This window comes from Euprymna scolopes, chromosome 13, assembly GCF_053919585.1.
Source record: "Euprymna scolopes isolate OS-2025 chromosome 13, ASM5391958v1, whole genome shotgun sequence".
Lineage (NCBI taxonomy): Eukaryota > Metazoa > Mollusca > Cephalopoda > Sepiida > Sepiolidae > Euprymna > Euprymna scolopes.
This window is the reverse complement of record NC_136494.1, coordinates 91,741,725-91,758,382: the sequence shown is the minus strand read 5'-3', so window position 1 is coordinate 91,758,382 and position 16,658 is coordinate 91,741,725. Positions and strand designations below refer to the sequence as shown.

General features: G+C 32.5%; 1 protein-coding gene across 8 annotated transcripts in view; it reads right to left on the bottom strand.

The window, feature by feature from the left end:
* LOC145292083 (dorsal-ventral patterning tolloid-like protein 1) overlaps positions 1 to 16,658 on the bottom strand; it is a 2,157,643-nt gene that overhangs the window by 84,854 nt on the left and 2,056,131 nt on the right. For all 8 annotated transcript variants that reach the window (XM_080138158.1, XM_080138152.1, XM_080138155.1 and 5 more), the window contains one exon: positions 5,830 to 5,952. In XM_080138158.1, coding sequence (XP_079994284.1) covers positions 5,830 to 5,952 — 123 coding nt within the window. The remainder of the gene's footprint in view (positions 1 to 5,829; positions 5,953 to 16,658) is intronic.

The window sequence follows — 16,658 nt, the reverse complement described above, 5'->3', positions numbered from 1 at the left end:
AAATCACATTTCCGCTGGTCAGTTAGCGTCGGTTTGAAATCACATTTTCGTTGGTCAGTTAGCGTCAGTTTGAAATCACATTTTTGTTGGTCAGTTAGCGTCAGTTTGTAATCACATTTTCATTGGTCAGTTAGCGTCAGTTTGAAATAATTTTTGTTAGTTAGTTAGCGTCAGTTTGAAATCACAGTTTTGTTGGTCAGTTAGCATCGGTTTGAAATCGCATTTTCGTTGTTAAATTTACATATTGAAAGAATATATTCTAAGGATGGATCAGTTGTTGTTTAGATTAAGACAACAATATTTTTATTTATTTATTTATAACCCAATAGTGTCTATTTGAAACTAATCGACAAATCGAACATTATTTTGGATTTGTTGAACATTCTTTAAATTTTGCAGGAAAAAAATATGAAGTCTTGTATTCCTATGACAATCGTTGTCCATCAGAATTCAGTTTGAAATAGAATGTTCATTATTAATTACAGATTGAATAAAGTCAAATTAAGAGAATTCATTGTTTGTTATTTTTGTCTCTATTAAATGAAATTGACTGAATGGAAATGAAATACAACAGTGTGATCAATATTGTTCGAGGTCTCTATTCATGTGACCATTTACCACAACAAACATATTGTTTTATTTTTCATTTTGCATTGTCTGCATTATTGGTTCATTAAGCAAGATTTTTAAACTTTCCACAAATTTTAAATTCCGATAGAAAACACATGAATGTGTAAATGCATGAGTGTTTAGCTAGATCCATATATAGGGACGTGACTTGGTAAGATTTTTAAAATGTGTAATTATAACTGATGTATTTTATCACTGGTGTATTTTATGGGTTTTTTATTTCTGTGGCCATACTATAGTTAAATTTATGATTAAATTCAAACAAATGCGAAACAAAAGCATTCTCATATAGCCAGATATTACGGCTCTGTTATGTTTATAGATTCTTTTCTGAAGTGGGCGTTAAATTTCAGTGAAGTAGAAGTTGTTACAATCGCTACATGGTATGATGTATAAATCTGCTTGTGCTGTAGACGTAATGCATGTATTTTTATGTTTGTTTAAAAAATTCTTAATACTGAGGGATGAATTGTATCGTCTAAAGGCATTGTAGATGTGTACTTTGTGTGTAGTAAGAGGTAAGTTATAAGTATTATTTAGGGGCGTTATTTTATTTTTGTTGTTAAAAATGCGGAAGTCTGTTCTTCGGACACAAAGGATAACCGCGAAAATACCTAAATAAATTTCTATTAGGTGAAATATTGATGCATATATACATGTCGCCGCATTACTTTTACTGTGTTCTTGGATTTTATCTTTGTTCTACTTTAATCATATATATTTATATAAAGTATTATGTAACGTATGTATGTTTATATATTTTTATGCATAGAATTTACTCTTAAAATAAGCAACTAATTATTATGGATTTGGGGACATAACTGCTGGGAATAAGGATGAATAATGTAGACTATATTTAGTTTGATTTAGCATTATGAAAGGGATCTAAGATGGGATGGAAGCCATTCATAAACATTCCAATTCTTCTAAATTAAAAAAAATTTTGACATAGGTATTTAACATCAATTAATAAATATTTGAGTTTCTATGAAAATATTCTAGTGAATTTTAGGGGACATAACCATTAAAATATTCTAATGAATTTTAGGGGACATAACCATTAAAATATTCTAATGAATTTTAGGGGATATGACCATTAGAAAAATCTATGAAAATATTCTAATGAATTTTAGGGGACATAACCATTAAAATATTCTAATGAATTTTAGGGGACATAACCATTAAAATATTCTAATGAATTTTAGGGGACATAACCATTAGAAAAATCTATGAAAATATTCTAATGAATTTTAGGCGACATAACCATTAAAATATTCTAATGAATTTTAGGCGACATAACCATTAGAAAAATCTATGAAAATATTCTAATGAATTTTAGGCGACATAACCATTAAAATATTCTAATGAATTTTAGGCGACATAACCATTAGAAAAATCTATGAAAATATTCTAATGAATTTTAGGCGACATAACCATTAAAATATTCTAATGAATTTTAGGGGACATAACCATTAAAATATTCTAATGAATTTTAGGGGACATAACCATTAGAAAAATCTGTGAAAATATTCTAATGAATTTTAGGCGACATAACCATTAGAAAAATCTATGAAAATATTCTAATGAATTTTAGGCGACATAACCATTAGAAAAATCTATGAAAATATTCTAATGAATTTTAGGGGACATAACCATTAAAATATTCTAATGAATTTTAGGGGACATAACCATTAGAAAAATCTAAAGATTTTAGATTTGCATTGAGTATGATCCATTGTCGTTAGACACGAATTAAGTAAGGTTTTCTGACTTTCAATTTCTTAATACTCCATAAGCTTAAGCCTTAGAGTGTATGCGGTCTGTTATACTTAAGTCTGAAATGGCACGTTTTACACTACACATGAAGCGTAAATGGGGCCATGTAATTTTAGAGGCGGCTACACAATCTATAAACAAGTCTGTTCGTCGGTCGGTTTGTCAGGCTAAAGTTTGAAAAAATATTTTCATTAGTCTGTCATGAAGATTGAATAGATACATCTAAAAGTGAACCAGTTGTTTTTTTTTTATATGAATACGTTTTTTGGTTGGTTTCAGGATAAACATGCTGCCATTTCCTTTAAGAAAGATCAAGAAATACATTGTGTATGAACGACTTGCATAGAATATCATTTATCCAAGCAGAGAAAATAAAAGAAATGAACCATAGTTGCCATAAGCTAATGAAAAAACGCAAAGAACTTCATTGTCTTTGATAAACGTGGAACTAAAAATACCGTTTTACTGTATATAGAATCTCTACGTCACAACGCTTAAAGCGGACTTTTTTATTCTATTTTCTTAAAAGTGCAATCATGATATTTATTTATAGGGCAGAAAATGTCAGGTTCTTGTGCTTCTGAACAATGACAATCTTGTATGAAAAAAAAGTCTTGTAGGTTCATTATGCAGAGATTAAATTCGCCCGCAATGGGATGATGACATTTTTATTTTTATCGGAAGAGATCAGATCGATATGAAAGCTATAAAATCAGATATATTCCAATATGGAAGCAATATTTAATTCTGTTTACTCATAGCTGGGTTTTGCATGCAACTGTAGTATTAGACCGGATACTGCATTTTACTCCGAGCTAAAAGGTCAAGGAATACAGCGGGCATTAGCAAGGCTTTTGAATCAAGTCTACTCTTTCATCTATAGCTGTAGTTAGGAAAGACAGACGGACTATCATTCTGAAAGTTATCGGTTATTTAGTAGTTTCAAGAAAAGTTCAAATCAGCAGGTGCATTCAAGTGCCTAAAGGCAGATTCAGCCAGAATGTAAAGGTCTGTGTATTCTCAGATTTCATGCAGTTATGTGGCTTACGGTTTCTTCCCTTTTGATAAACAGTAAAAGTAGTATATTCGATAGTGCATTTGCAGTCCTCTCATTTTTTGTTTTGGTAGACGAATGTAAGCTGAAATTAAAATGTATCTGTTCTAACAGAATTGAGTTGAAGGAAAACAAAAAAAATATGTGTAGAGTTACGTTTTATTTATACGGTACATATCACGCACATTATACAGTCATAATGTATAAGTTTTATAACGGCACCAGTATTTACTGTGGATTTGACCTACTGACTTTTACTTATGCTAATGGATCCATGGCACAACAGATAAAGTGATACGTAACCAGTTCTAAGTGACATTATTCTGGGGATTTAAGCTTCTGTGCTCAGCGTGAGTACTATTAGCAATATAATTCCTAATTACTAAAGACATGTAATGGCCTAGTTATGGCTGATGGAAAGAGACCACTTCATCTCTGTAGATTAACCGACTTGGCAATCTAGTGAGAGATAATCTTTTCACTTTCCTACAGCCCTTTTCACACAGAAGACATGCTGCTAGTCTCCCTCTACTGTATCGTTATGTTCATGGTAAGTGTGCGACTGAGCTCCAATCTCTCGTTCCCTCTTTGTTAAGGTTTTAGAGCAAGAGAATCCGCCTGGTTGTAATGTCAGCAGAGAATTTCCCTTTCTCCATTTTTGTATCAAAGACCAAACAGTATTTCTCTGAAAAAAATTTTTTTAGAGCATCCTATCTGTGGATGAAAATACCACGAAACTGTTTCCCAGCTGACTGCAACAAGTCTTCAAGTCTAATGTAAACAAATATCTATTGAGTGATCATCTTTGGTAAACCATTCCTTTCAGTAAATTTTATGCGTATTTCTGTTTTTTTTTTCCATTCCTTTCATAATGGTGCTCGTCAGCCAACTAACGAGCTGGTTAACCCTTGGTTACGAGTCGACTCAGGGCCTTGATAAGCGATAATTAATTAGTAAGAAAAAAATTAAAGAGTTTCATTTTAAATTCTATCTAGATTCTCGAATTCATTATAAAGATTTCAAAGTTCAATAAGACACCCCTGAAGAATTTTGGAGGTTATATCTGCCGAAACGTTTTGACAATAACAGCTAAGATGAGAACCCTAGTCCAAATAATAAAAAATATCTCGAACATTTCCAAATTGGTGAGAAAGTTGTTCTAGTATATACCAATGGTAGAATAAGTGGAAATTCTCGAGGTAATATTGTAGTAATTTAAAAAACAAATGAATGTTCAATATCCCCATCTAAATATGACTAGGCTGAACGTTGCTTAACTTTAGTGGTCTGACGGGCGCCGATGCGTTGATATGATTTATTCAGTACTCTTCCCAAGTTAAAGACTGAGCTGAAAAAAAAAATACCATTTTTTTTATTTAGTCAGAAAAATGATTAAATCATGTTAACCCACCAGTCTCCACCACATCTCCAAAGTTAAGCAAGATTGGACCTAGTCATATTTAGACGAGTAACCATTTGGGAATACCTAGGAGTTGTTAGCAAATATTCGACACAGCTGTATGAATGAGTATTAGCCTGTCTGGGGAGTATAATTGGCAACAGACTAACCTCTTGTCACTGGGGTGTGTCAGGTAATCCATTCTGCTTAAGATTATAAGAACAAGTCTAAGCAGCGGACGTTAGAAAGGCGATAATAATGTTTGATAGATGCATTTAAAGAAAATGAAGACCTTGACATTTGAAAGTTTGTGATTTAAAATATTAGAGTGAAACGAAAATTTTTTTTTAAATATTGTTGCTAAAAATTAAAAGAAAATGTTAACCTATTAAAATTGGGTAATCGGGATGAAGTGGACCACGAATAATTATTTCTATATTCTCCCAACTTAGTTTTTTCCAGAGTTTGATGGATTGCATCACACATTGCCTGTATGATATGCCCATCGAAACTATCATCCTTTTTGCGCTGTACTCTAAAGTGTGAATGCAAAGGTATGCACTTGTTAACTATGAAATAAAAACATTTTTGCTGATTTCAATATTTATATCATTTAAAAATAATGATGGAATATATTTAAGCAGACAATACCAAGTGACCATGCTTAATGTGTACTTGTGAATATATAAACAAAAAAAATACATATTCTAGTCAATGTAATCTATATCACATTCGAAACAACACTCATGATGTGTAAAAGAATACAAACGAAAAGAGAAGAGCGGCAATTTTTATCTTACCTGTATAAATGTACATTTGATTTATGCAGGTAAATGTCATTAATAAAAAAAATAATTGAAAGTAAAGGAGTTGAACATGTGTATAAAAGAGTTGCAAAGGGGATGTTCTTTGCCCAGGTGGCAGCTTCTCAGGTGTGATGATTGTGGACATAATAAGGAAGAATACTTACACTGAGCCACTTCTGTGCTTTCGTCTGATTCGTCTTGAGGGCCGCAGTTAGGTAATTGATTGCACTTCAACTGGGGTGCAATACAGTATCCGCTTTGGGCACACTTAAAACCATCACATTTTCCTAAAAGAAAACAACAACAAAAAAAAAGGAAACTATTTTTATGATAGTCTCTTATGCATTTAAGTGTAATATATTTTATAGTCTTCATTATGGTCGCTCGGCAGATCATCTGCTAGGCGTGGTTGAATCGTTCTAAAGTTGCATTATTAAAGCTGAAGTTATAAAGAAAGTTTCACTTGCCTGGAATTTATTGCACTGAAAGATCAAAGACATAAAAATAAAAGCCTCTTTGTGTTGAATGAAATTGAACTGTTGTTAATTAGAATTAATAGAATTCCGCCATGATTTTTAAATGGAAAATCATTTCTTTTATTTAAGTTCTCTCAGTCATGGCCTTTCTAAATACAAGGCCTGTGCGATTAAAAGTAACGTCACGCTAGTAGATGCAATTCATCAATATCTGTTGAAAAGTGAAAATGTCGACAACGAATGTAAACCTTTAAAAATGTCATTTAAAACGAAAAAAAAATAATAATACAATTCAATTTATGCTGAAACTGAAATCTATTCAATAAAAATTAAAACAAGAATTGCAAATGAACAGTTAAATTATGTGCTATTATTGCGTTAAAAATGTATAAACATCATGATGTTTTATGGATTTGAGAACTTAAAACTTGTAGTATAGTTTGATTGGGGAAAAAGTTGGTTTCCTTAACATAATAAATTTGAACGAGGATATTAATTAAATCAGAATTTTTATAGACAAATTAAATTTAATAAAAGAAAAACACGTTGATTCGCCTTGAGATAACGATCCAACCTAACTGCTGCAAATCCGATGCTAATTTTATGTTATCTGGACGTGTTATTGTGTAAATAAATATTTCAAATTTTAAGGAAAAAATACATAGTTTGTTCTTATTTAAGATTTTCAAATGTTCTTCCCTTTTCTAAATTCTGATCTACATATGTTAACGCAATTCGAGATTACATAAATAATAATACAAGTCATTTGTTTTTTTTTAACAATATTATTATACACAAGAAAGATTTTCTGGTAGAAATTGTAAACTTGAAAAATTCTTTTTACCCCCCCCACACACAAATAAAAATAACGAAATTTAATGAATTTTAAAGAAACACGAAAGGAAGTTAAAACAATTATACTAAACTCCAATATTGAAAAAATAAAGATAACTTTAAAATATATAAAAGATATTCAATGAAAAAGAAACTCGAAAACCCTCACATAAAAATATTTGTTTTATATTTTTCACAACTAAAAATAATTAAATTGAAATTTTCAATTTTCTCTGATGTTTATACATTTTTTAATATATATATATATATATATATATATATATATATATATATATATATATATATATATATAGGAACAAACCGTAGTATGTGTTCATCAACGTTTCGTCTTTATTTCGAGAGTTCCACTGGATGAATGAGATTAAGAAACAAAAAACACCAGTACAAAATATTTTAAAATGTTACACGTGCAAAGTGTGACGCTGTTTTATTTCAGAAAAACGGAAAAAAACGTTGGAAATTCAAAAAGGAGGGATGGGCTTGTGCTGTTAAAGAGAGGGAAATCTTAGTGACGTCATATAGGCGTTAATGTAATTTTAAAAGATATGAACGCAGTTAATATTCTTACTGGAAAGAAATATATCTGTTGAAATGCAAATATAGGTTTGTAACAGAAATGAAATGAATGTTTTTTTTTGTATTTTTTTTGTTATGTAATTTATTGATTGAGATTATATGTACAGTTTGTTCCTTTTTATTTCTCTATTTTTGTCGGAATATTATTTCCATTATTTTCATTATATATATATATATATATATATATATATATATAGTAAGTTATAAAATATATATGGCAATTAAGCTACGCAGAATATTCCGCATTTCATCCACACTAGGATTCATTTTATTACGCAAAGAACATTTTGGCATAAAATTAAACTTCGAACATTCTTTTTACACATACATATTGTAAATTTTAAGTAGCCACGAATTTAACACATGATCACGTTCAAAAGGTGGCACACCATCACCTGTATATACTTTTTATAAACTATAAAAAACGACAAACAGTTCGAGCCTACCAGACACGAATAAGTCGGACGAATACCCCGCCTAATAACTATCAAGTTAGTCTGTCAAAAACACTCGCAAAAAAACAAAAAAAAACAAAAAAAAAACAAAAACAAAAACAAAACAAAAACAAACAAAAAAACAGAAAGATGAAAAACAAAAAAACAAAACAAAACAAAAAAAAATAACAAAAAAACACTTACAGAACCTACATACGACAATTTGACAGAAATATGCTATGAATTATCCGAAAGATCGAGAAGATCAAAAGAAATTAATCAAACAATAACATTCCATGCTATGTTTGTCTAAATGAAAATATGTTGCCTAAATATATACACGCACACCCACACACACACACACACACACGCCCCCACACACACAAACGAGTTTTAACAGAATTTCTCGGTGATAATGTAATTACTAAGAAATTGATAAGAAATTGTAATATTTGCTGTTATCTCGTTTGAATAAGACACAACACAAATACTAATTTGAAGGATTATTTTATTTTCTGTTAACACTGCGAACATGGTAAGATGACATGAGTATAGCAGTCGTCAAAACACGTGTGTACTGGACGTCGACTCGGTGAACTCTGCCTCGTTCTCGTTGAAAAGGCACCAGCGTGCTCTACTTGGATGGTAGCAGCAGGCTGGTAGGGGAGGAGTCAGTAAGCAGGGTGACTAGGTGTAAGGTAGTGAGAATTGTCTTTTACATTGTAGGGAAGAGGAAGGTTTAATATAGTGCTGAAGAGGATGGTAGTAGTGGTTTTGGTTTTGTGACCTAAATCTTCGGTCAGTACAGAGAAGTACCCTGCCAGTAAACGGAGTGCTCATATATATGTATGTATGTATATTTTTATTTAAAAAAAATTTTTTTTTTAATAATAAATGTATTCATTGTCTTTTTCAATGTAACTCTCCTACTTGAAGTTCTTGTTTTTATCTAATATTCTTGCACTTTTTCAGGGAGTAAAATATCGGTTTTTTAATTTTTGTTGGTAGTTGTATTTTGCGTACATTTTTGCTTGTTTTCAATGTAAGGTCTCAAACGGTCTATTGAAACTTGTGTATGCGTGTTTGGGTTCGTTTCTATTAGGAAATATTTCGGTGTTCGTTCGAGTACAATGTAAGAACCTGAATAAGGTGCTTCTAATGGTTTTCGAACGGCGTCTATCCTAATCCAAACTTTATCACAAGTTTGAAGTTGATTTGGTACGTATGCTTTCTTTGTTGATTTTTCTCTGTTTGAAAAGTCTGTCAGATCAAATTTTGCCATAGTTTTATGCAGTTCTCTTGTAAAATTTTGTGTAATTGTTTCTGTATTTTCTGTACCAATCATTAGTTGTGGTAATAACATTTGTGTACTTGTGACCGCATAAAATGGGGAAAAATTGTTGCAGTTGGGCATACTTCGAATTCCCAAGAGGACTATTGGTAGAGCTGAAATCCAAGATTCTTTTCGGGCCATTATAACTGCTTTAATAGTTCTGTGGGCTCTTTCTATAAGTCCGTTGCATTATGGATGATAAGATGTTGTTCGTAGCCTATAGAATCCAATAATTTTTGACAATTCAAGGAATAGTTCGCTTTCAAATTGTATGCCTCTGTCAGTTATGACATGTAGTGGGACACCAAAGCGAGTAATCAACGTGTTAACAAAAGCTTCTGCTACAGTTTGTGCTGTAATATCTGCTATGGGTTGTGCTTCTATCCATCGACTGGTTCGATCTATACATGTTAAAACATACCGACATGGATTTGTATAAGGATTGTTGACACATTTTGCTGGGGGTAATGGTCCAATTATATTAATGTGTACAGTATGGAATCTCGATGATGGTATTTCCAACGTTTGAATTGCTAATTTGGTATGTCTGTATATTTTTGCATGTTGACAAGATGTGCATGATGCACATAATTCTTTGATTGTTTTATCCATATGTGGCCAGTAAAATCTAGCCTTAATCATTTTGATAGATGATTTTATTCCAGGATGTGATACTGAATGTAAGCTGTCGAAGATAGATTTTCGTAGTGTACATGGTAAAAAAGGTCTAGGGTATGACGTTGGTGTATCACATAACACAAATTGATCTTTTCCAGATAATGTGAATTTCTTTAAATCTGGAAAGAACTGTATTTCGGTGTCTGTTTTCTGTGCACCTGCAAGTGCTGGGAGGCCGTACATATCTATTTGTACAGCAAATGTTTGGCGAAATAAAGAATCTGCAACTATATTTTGGTCACCCTTCACATGGGCAATATCTGAGATTAATTCTGTGATAATGGCTAGTTGTCTTTGTTGCCTATCTGATTTTGCAGGTTTTAGACTGTGAAATGAACCGCGTATTGGTTTATGGTCTGTCAGAAGCAATACTTCGCGACTTTCTATTATGTGGCGAAAGTGTAATACAGCCAAATATGCTGCTAAAAGTTCACGGTCGAAAGTGGAATATCTTGTCTGTGTTGCTGTGAGTATTTGCGAGAAAAACCCTATTGGTACTGGGGTTCCATCGATGACTTGATGTAAGGCAGCACCTACTGCATATTTGCTGCTGTCCGTGACCAGTTGATACTGTGTAAAAGTTGGTTGAGGGTGGGTTAATTCTGTTAGGTTACCCAGTATTTTTGTTATAGTAGAGAAGGCTCCTTTTTCCGATGTATTAAAGGTGATTAAACCTTTCGGCGTTAGTCTCATTCTTTCAGATAAGAGTAAGACTAATTTCGCAAATCCTGGTATTAATTTTCTATAAAATCCTACCATACCAAGAAATCTGCGTAGGCTTTTTGCATCTCTAGGGCACGGAAAAGATTCTATTTCTTTAACTTTATTTAGCAGTTAGTGTGATTCCTTTTGAGTTGATTCTAAATCCTAGGAAGTCAAGAGATGTCATGGTGAAGATGGATTTGGAAAGTGATATTTTTAGGCTGTTGTTTTCTAAGATTTGAAAAACTGTGTCGATATCTTGTTTGTGGGATTGTTCGTTGTCACTGAAGATCAATATGTCGTCTATATAAATGAAAACACAGTCGCTATCTCGGAAAATTTTGTCCATATAGCTTTGAAACATAGCCGCTAAGTTTTTTTGTCCAAACGGCATGTATTCATATTGATAGAGTCCCATCGGCGAGATTACGGCAGTTTTTGGAATATCATCGGGTGCATCTTAATCTGATGATATGCCGAAATCAAGTCAATTTTTGAAAATCGCTGTTTATCAGCGAGTTTAGTCGTAAAGGAGTTTATATTGGGGATGGGGTATCTGTCACTTTTAGTGATGCTGTTTAAGGCGTGGTAGTCTCCACAGCAGCGGTAACCTCCACTTTGTTTGGGTACCAGATGTAGTGAGCTTGACCACTCACTGTCTGAAGAGGTTATTACACCTTCGTTTATTAAACGTTTAAATTCCTCTTTCGTCGCTGCCAGCCTTTCAGCAGACAGTTGTCTGGATTTAGCGAAGACTGGGGCGTTGCTGCCTCTGTCGATTCTGTGATAAACACCACAGTACTCACTGTTTTGTTGTTTTGCGGCGAGATAAATTTCTGGGTGTTTATCCAGGCTTTTTCTAACGAATACAGGCAGTTCTATTTCATTTATGACCACATTTACTGGTGCTGCAGCATTTAATAGTAACTTTTTTTGGTGTTAGTAACTGGGTCATAAATTGTTCTATTTTTGCAGTCTATTGTAAGGCCAAATTTATTTAAGAAATCAAGTCCGAGGAAGGGATTGGTGACGTTTGCAATAACAAATGTCCAGGAAAATGACCTTCTCAAACTTGGTATTCCAATTTCAAGGTTAGCTTGGCCGTGGCATTCTATTTTCTCACCGTTGGCAGTGGTTAGTGATACTGGTGTTGGGTGTAATGTGACACCGTTTATCATGGCTGCTGGTATTATCGAGATACTTGCGCCCGTATTTACAATAAATTTCAATGTTTTTGTCCCTAGCCTTCTTACTTTGACTTGTAGTAGTGGCGAACTCAAGGGGACGGACATGGCTCGCGCTACTAGTTTTCCGAGTCACTTGGTGTTGGTGTGGGTGGGTGTGAGCTTGGTAGTATTTTTATGTTTCGCTACTTTGGCCATTTGCACCAGGGTTTGCAGGTTCTGGCTTGCTCCGCGAAGTAAATATGTGCTCTGTATATCTTTGTTTTTGTTCATGGAAAAATGGTTTAACACCTATCGGTATCCGAACGTTGCTCTTGTTTTTTGTCAGTATGCTGAGCAGTAAACGCTGTTGCATTTATATTATTCAGCAAGGGCATTAGTTCGTCCGCTAGTTTTCCTAGTTGAGATGCGTTTAGCTCTTTCTGTGAGGCAATGGCGGAGGAAATTGTTGCAGGTAAGGCTTGCAAAAATTTATGAAGAACAATCTCTTCGCCAATACCTATCCATTTTGCAATAGACAGCATCTCTTGAAGATATGCGGAAGGACGGCCAGTTATATTGTTAGTTGACATTAGTTTGTCGAGCAATTCCGGCTTGGTCCTTTTGTGGGACTCAATCAAGGAGCATTTTAGTTCCTCATATTTCCTGCCTTCTAAAATATTTATCGGTATTTTAGCTACCACCTCTGCAGGCAGGGATGATATGACAGCGTAAAATTTGGTTGTTGACGCTGTTATGTTGCGCAGGTGAAATTGGGCTTCCAGAATGGAAAACCAGCCATTTACTGCCGTTTCCATAAACTCAGGGGTTTTTAGATTTATTTGTTGCACACTGGATTCTTCCATTTTCTTTCTTTCTTTTCTTTTTTTTTCTAAATTATATATGTATCTTTTTTTTCTTTTTTGTGTGTGTAGGCAAAGAAGGAGGGGGGAATATAGTATTGTTGTGCTTACGTCGAAGGTTCTCTTTGAAACGTTTGCGACGTGAAATTGAGTAGTCACTTGTATTTTCCTGAAGATTCCAAAGTGTGTTTCATTTCTTTTCGGTCCGAATCCAGTTTATGTTGTTCATTTCTTAGTGCAAAGTTCTTTTGACGAGATGCAGTGTTCTTTAGGTAGGGTCACCATTGTAATATTTGCTGTTATCTCGTTTGAATAAGACACAACACAAATACTAATTTGAAGGATCATTTTATTTTCTATTAACACTGCAAACATGGTAAGATGGTATAGCAGTCGTCAAAACACGTGTGTACTGGACGTCGACTCAGTGAACTCTGCCTCGTTCTCGTTGAAAAGACACCAGCTTGGTCTACTTGGATGGTAGCAGCAGGCTGGTAGGGGAGGAGTCAGTAAGCTGGATGACAAGGTGTAAGGAAGGGTTAAGGAGTGCGAATTATCTTTTACACTGTAGGGAAGAGGAAGGTTTAATATAGTGTTGAAGAGGATGGTAGTAGTCGTTTTGATTTTGTGGCCTAAATCTTTGGTCACTACAAAATGTTAACATAAAATTTCAGTTTTATATATGTTCGAAATTAAATTTGAATTTTGTATCAGGATAAACAAATCGTTTTTTTGTTACAGACTTATTTTATAATTTAAAATTTTTTTAAGAAAATAAGCAAGTATTTGTTTTTTATTTAATACTAGTTGTATATACCCGGTGTTACCAGGTTAAAACATAGTGGCAGGCGGAGGGTTTAGTCACATACTATTTAAGATACACCGAATATCCTAACTTCTTACGATTTTCCTGAAAGTGTACCACATTTGGGTTTATGGAAGCATAAACCACATCTATTTTCGTCTATGAGAATTAAACGTGAAATAATCTCTATAACTTTAAGTGGAAATAAATCTCACAGATTAAATAAACTTAATTCCGATTTTAAAGGCAACTGGTGTCGGATATTAATAATTGAAAATAAATTAAATTAAATATAAATTAAATTAAAAATAAATTAAATAAATAAACTTTTAAATAATATTTCTAAATAGAACAATTAAAACAATTTTATTGCAACAAATAATTAATAACATGAAGCTAATTAGTAAAATAGATCTTTTAAATGAAATATGCAAATAAGGACTTCTTGGACGTAGATTACCTTAGAATAAATAGTATATATAGAAATCATGCTGAATGAATGTGTGTAAAAGTCCGCTTTCAGTATGAAAATTAATTTGTAAAACAGTGTACCTTTTGCACGTATTAATCAAATGGCGAACAACCAAACAAGCAGAAATACGATTTTATTATAATACACTTTCTTATTAGGATGGATTTGTCATCCATCTTAAATTTTAGTCCAAACGAGATTTTGTATAATTTTATCTTCAAATCAAGATCAGACTTTAATCTTGAAAAACAAACATGAACATAACCATTAGTATCATTTGTAAATACCAAACAATTATGTAATAATTAAAGAGAGAAATTACAAGAGTGTGTAACCGTTCCCTTCGAAGATGTTTTTATTTTATTTTATCGTCAGTGGAAAACGAGACTCTATGGAAGAGCGGTATTACTACTTCTATTGCGCTAATTTTGGATGAATTTAACTATTTGATCTCATGTTACGTTTCTATTAGTTAATTGAGAGATATCTATAATATAAATCTCACCTGTATGTTTAAATGTATGTATGTATGTATGTATGTATGCCTAAAACATTGGACAGAGGTGACGGATTTTCACGAGATCAGTATCGTCTTAAAACTCGACCCTTTGGACGATAAATATCGAAAAATTGGCTAAAAACATTAATTACTTCAGTCTCAACTGGGCACTTTTTTACAAGGAGGGGTCGCTTTTTTCGCCTATATTTTTGAAACTCATCCCCTCTTTTCGGTTGTCTAGCCTTAATTAAAACATTCGTCACTTCCGGTTTAGCAATGGACGCAACGGTAAAGACGTCACTTTTTTTTCAGGTTCTTTTTCTCCTTCGCAGTATGGGTTCGGGCCTGCCTGCCTACTACCACTTTTTTTTTCACTCAATACACACCTCCAAACACCCGGGCAACGCCAGGCACCCAGGATAGTAAATATATACGGTTTAACGCTTGTTTTACATTCTAACATTTGTTGGCCGGGGTTTACAAATAAATTTCCAAATTAACCTATATCTAGCCAGGTCTTTGTTTTTCATTCAAGTCCATTGCTATCATTTACTCCCATGTTTTTCTTAGTCTTCCCCTGTTAACTAACCCTCTAGACAAGACATGAAGCCATTTCATTTAAGAAGTTCAAAAAATTATTTTTCAATGTCAAAACTAGCCAACGATAAATTATATTAATACATTCCAACTCCCGAAAAATAAATTCTTCTGCTTTGTCAGAAAAATCTAGGTACGTGCAAAATGAACAGCCGATGCTCAAAATATATTAACATTTTGGCTGCCTCCTATATTTAAAAATTCACCAAAAATCAAAAAATAATCAATTTTAATGGAAGTCTCAGTATTTATTAAATAATTATCCTGGAATATTATGAATCCATTATTTTTATTTGAATCTTAGTGGAAAAGTTTTCGTTTTTTTAACAAAAGACACCTTTAATAAAGATATGGTTTTAAGCAGTAAAAACAATGAATGAATTTATTTTTGCTTTTTTTCATGGAAATAAAGCATACTAAATTGTAACAATAAAAAAGAGAAACTAATTTTTTCAGGAACATTACGAAAAAAGCTTCTAAGTCCGTATTAATGAATTCGATATAACTCACAGAAAAATTAATTTCTCGAACTATCGATATTATCATTGAGTTAAGCATTGTTTACTTAATATTTTCACACAAAAAATGATAATTGCAAAAAATATTTCTACTGTTTTTTTTTTATAAATTACATGTTTCACGTAATTTTTATACATAAGATTCTAATATTTTCCTTGCTTGAATGAACGTGAAACTTTCGGCCTAACACACTTTTTATATAATCTTGAAAAAATGTTTTGTTTATTTAAATGCATGAACACAGAAAAATAATTAATATGAAAAATGGTAAAAATTATACAAACGTTTACGATAGTAATGTAGGGATGCACGGCTGGGGGGGGGGACTAGCACTCCCTTTCTCCAACTACCTGGCATCATTTTCAGACAACTTTTTGACTTTTATGACATTTTGAGCTTTCCTAGAATCCACGCTTACACGACTTCGTTTGTCTATGCTTAAGCGAGGCTAGAATCTCTCGCTTTTTGGGGCTAATGAAGCCATTTTTGTAGAAAGGTTGTTTTTTTTTAATTTTCAATATCTTAGGACTTGACTTGACTAATTACTTTTGAAATAGACTAGACACAGAAAGCTAATATTTATTTCTCAAAGGATTTTTACAATGAAACTTTCAAATTTAGCTGAATTTGTTAGCTTCCGAATGTCGCCGTGAAAACATTTTTCATCATAACTTTCTTTTTCACGTGTACAAATAGTTTTTTTTTCCTTATCTTTCATCTAGAAATTAATGATATAGATATAAAATGCTCAATGATTTTTTTTAAGTGCAACAGAATGTACATTACATAAAATAAATCCAAGGTAATTTTTTTTTTATTCAATTTAAATTAAATTTTTAGACCTTACTTTGTAAAATTTATAGAAGTGCACTTTGATGATAAATAAATTTCAAATTGAATCGTCTACCTTTATTTTTAAAGCCTATAATAAAAACATTTTGTTTAACAATTTTCATGCCTTGGATGAAATGCTTTCCTAACTTGTAAATACTATGTTTAAAGCGGTTGAAAACTTTATACA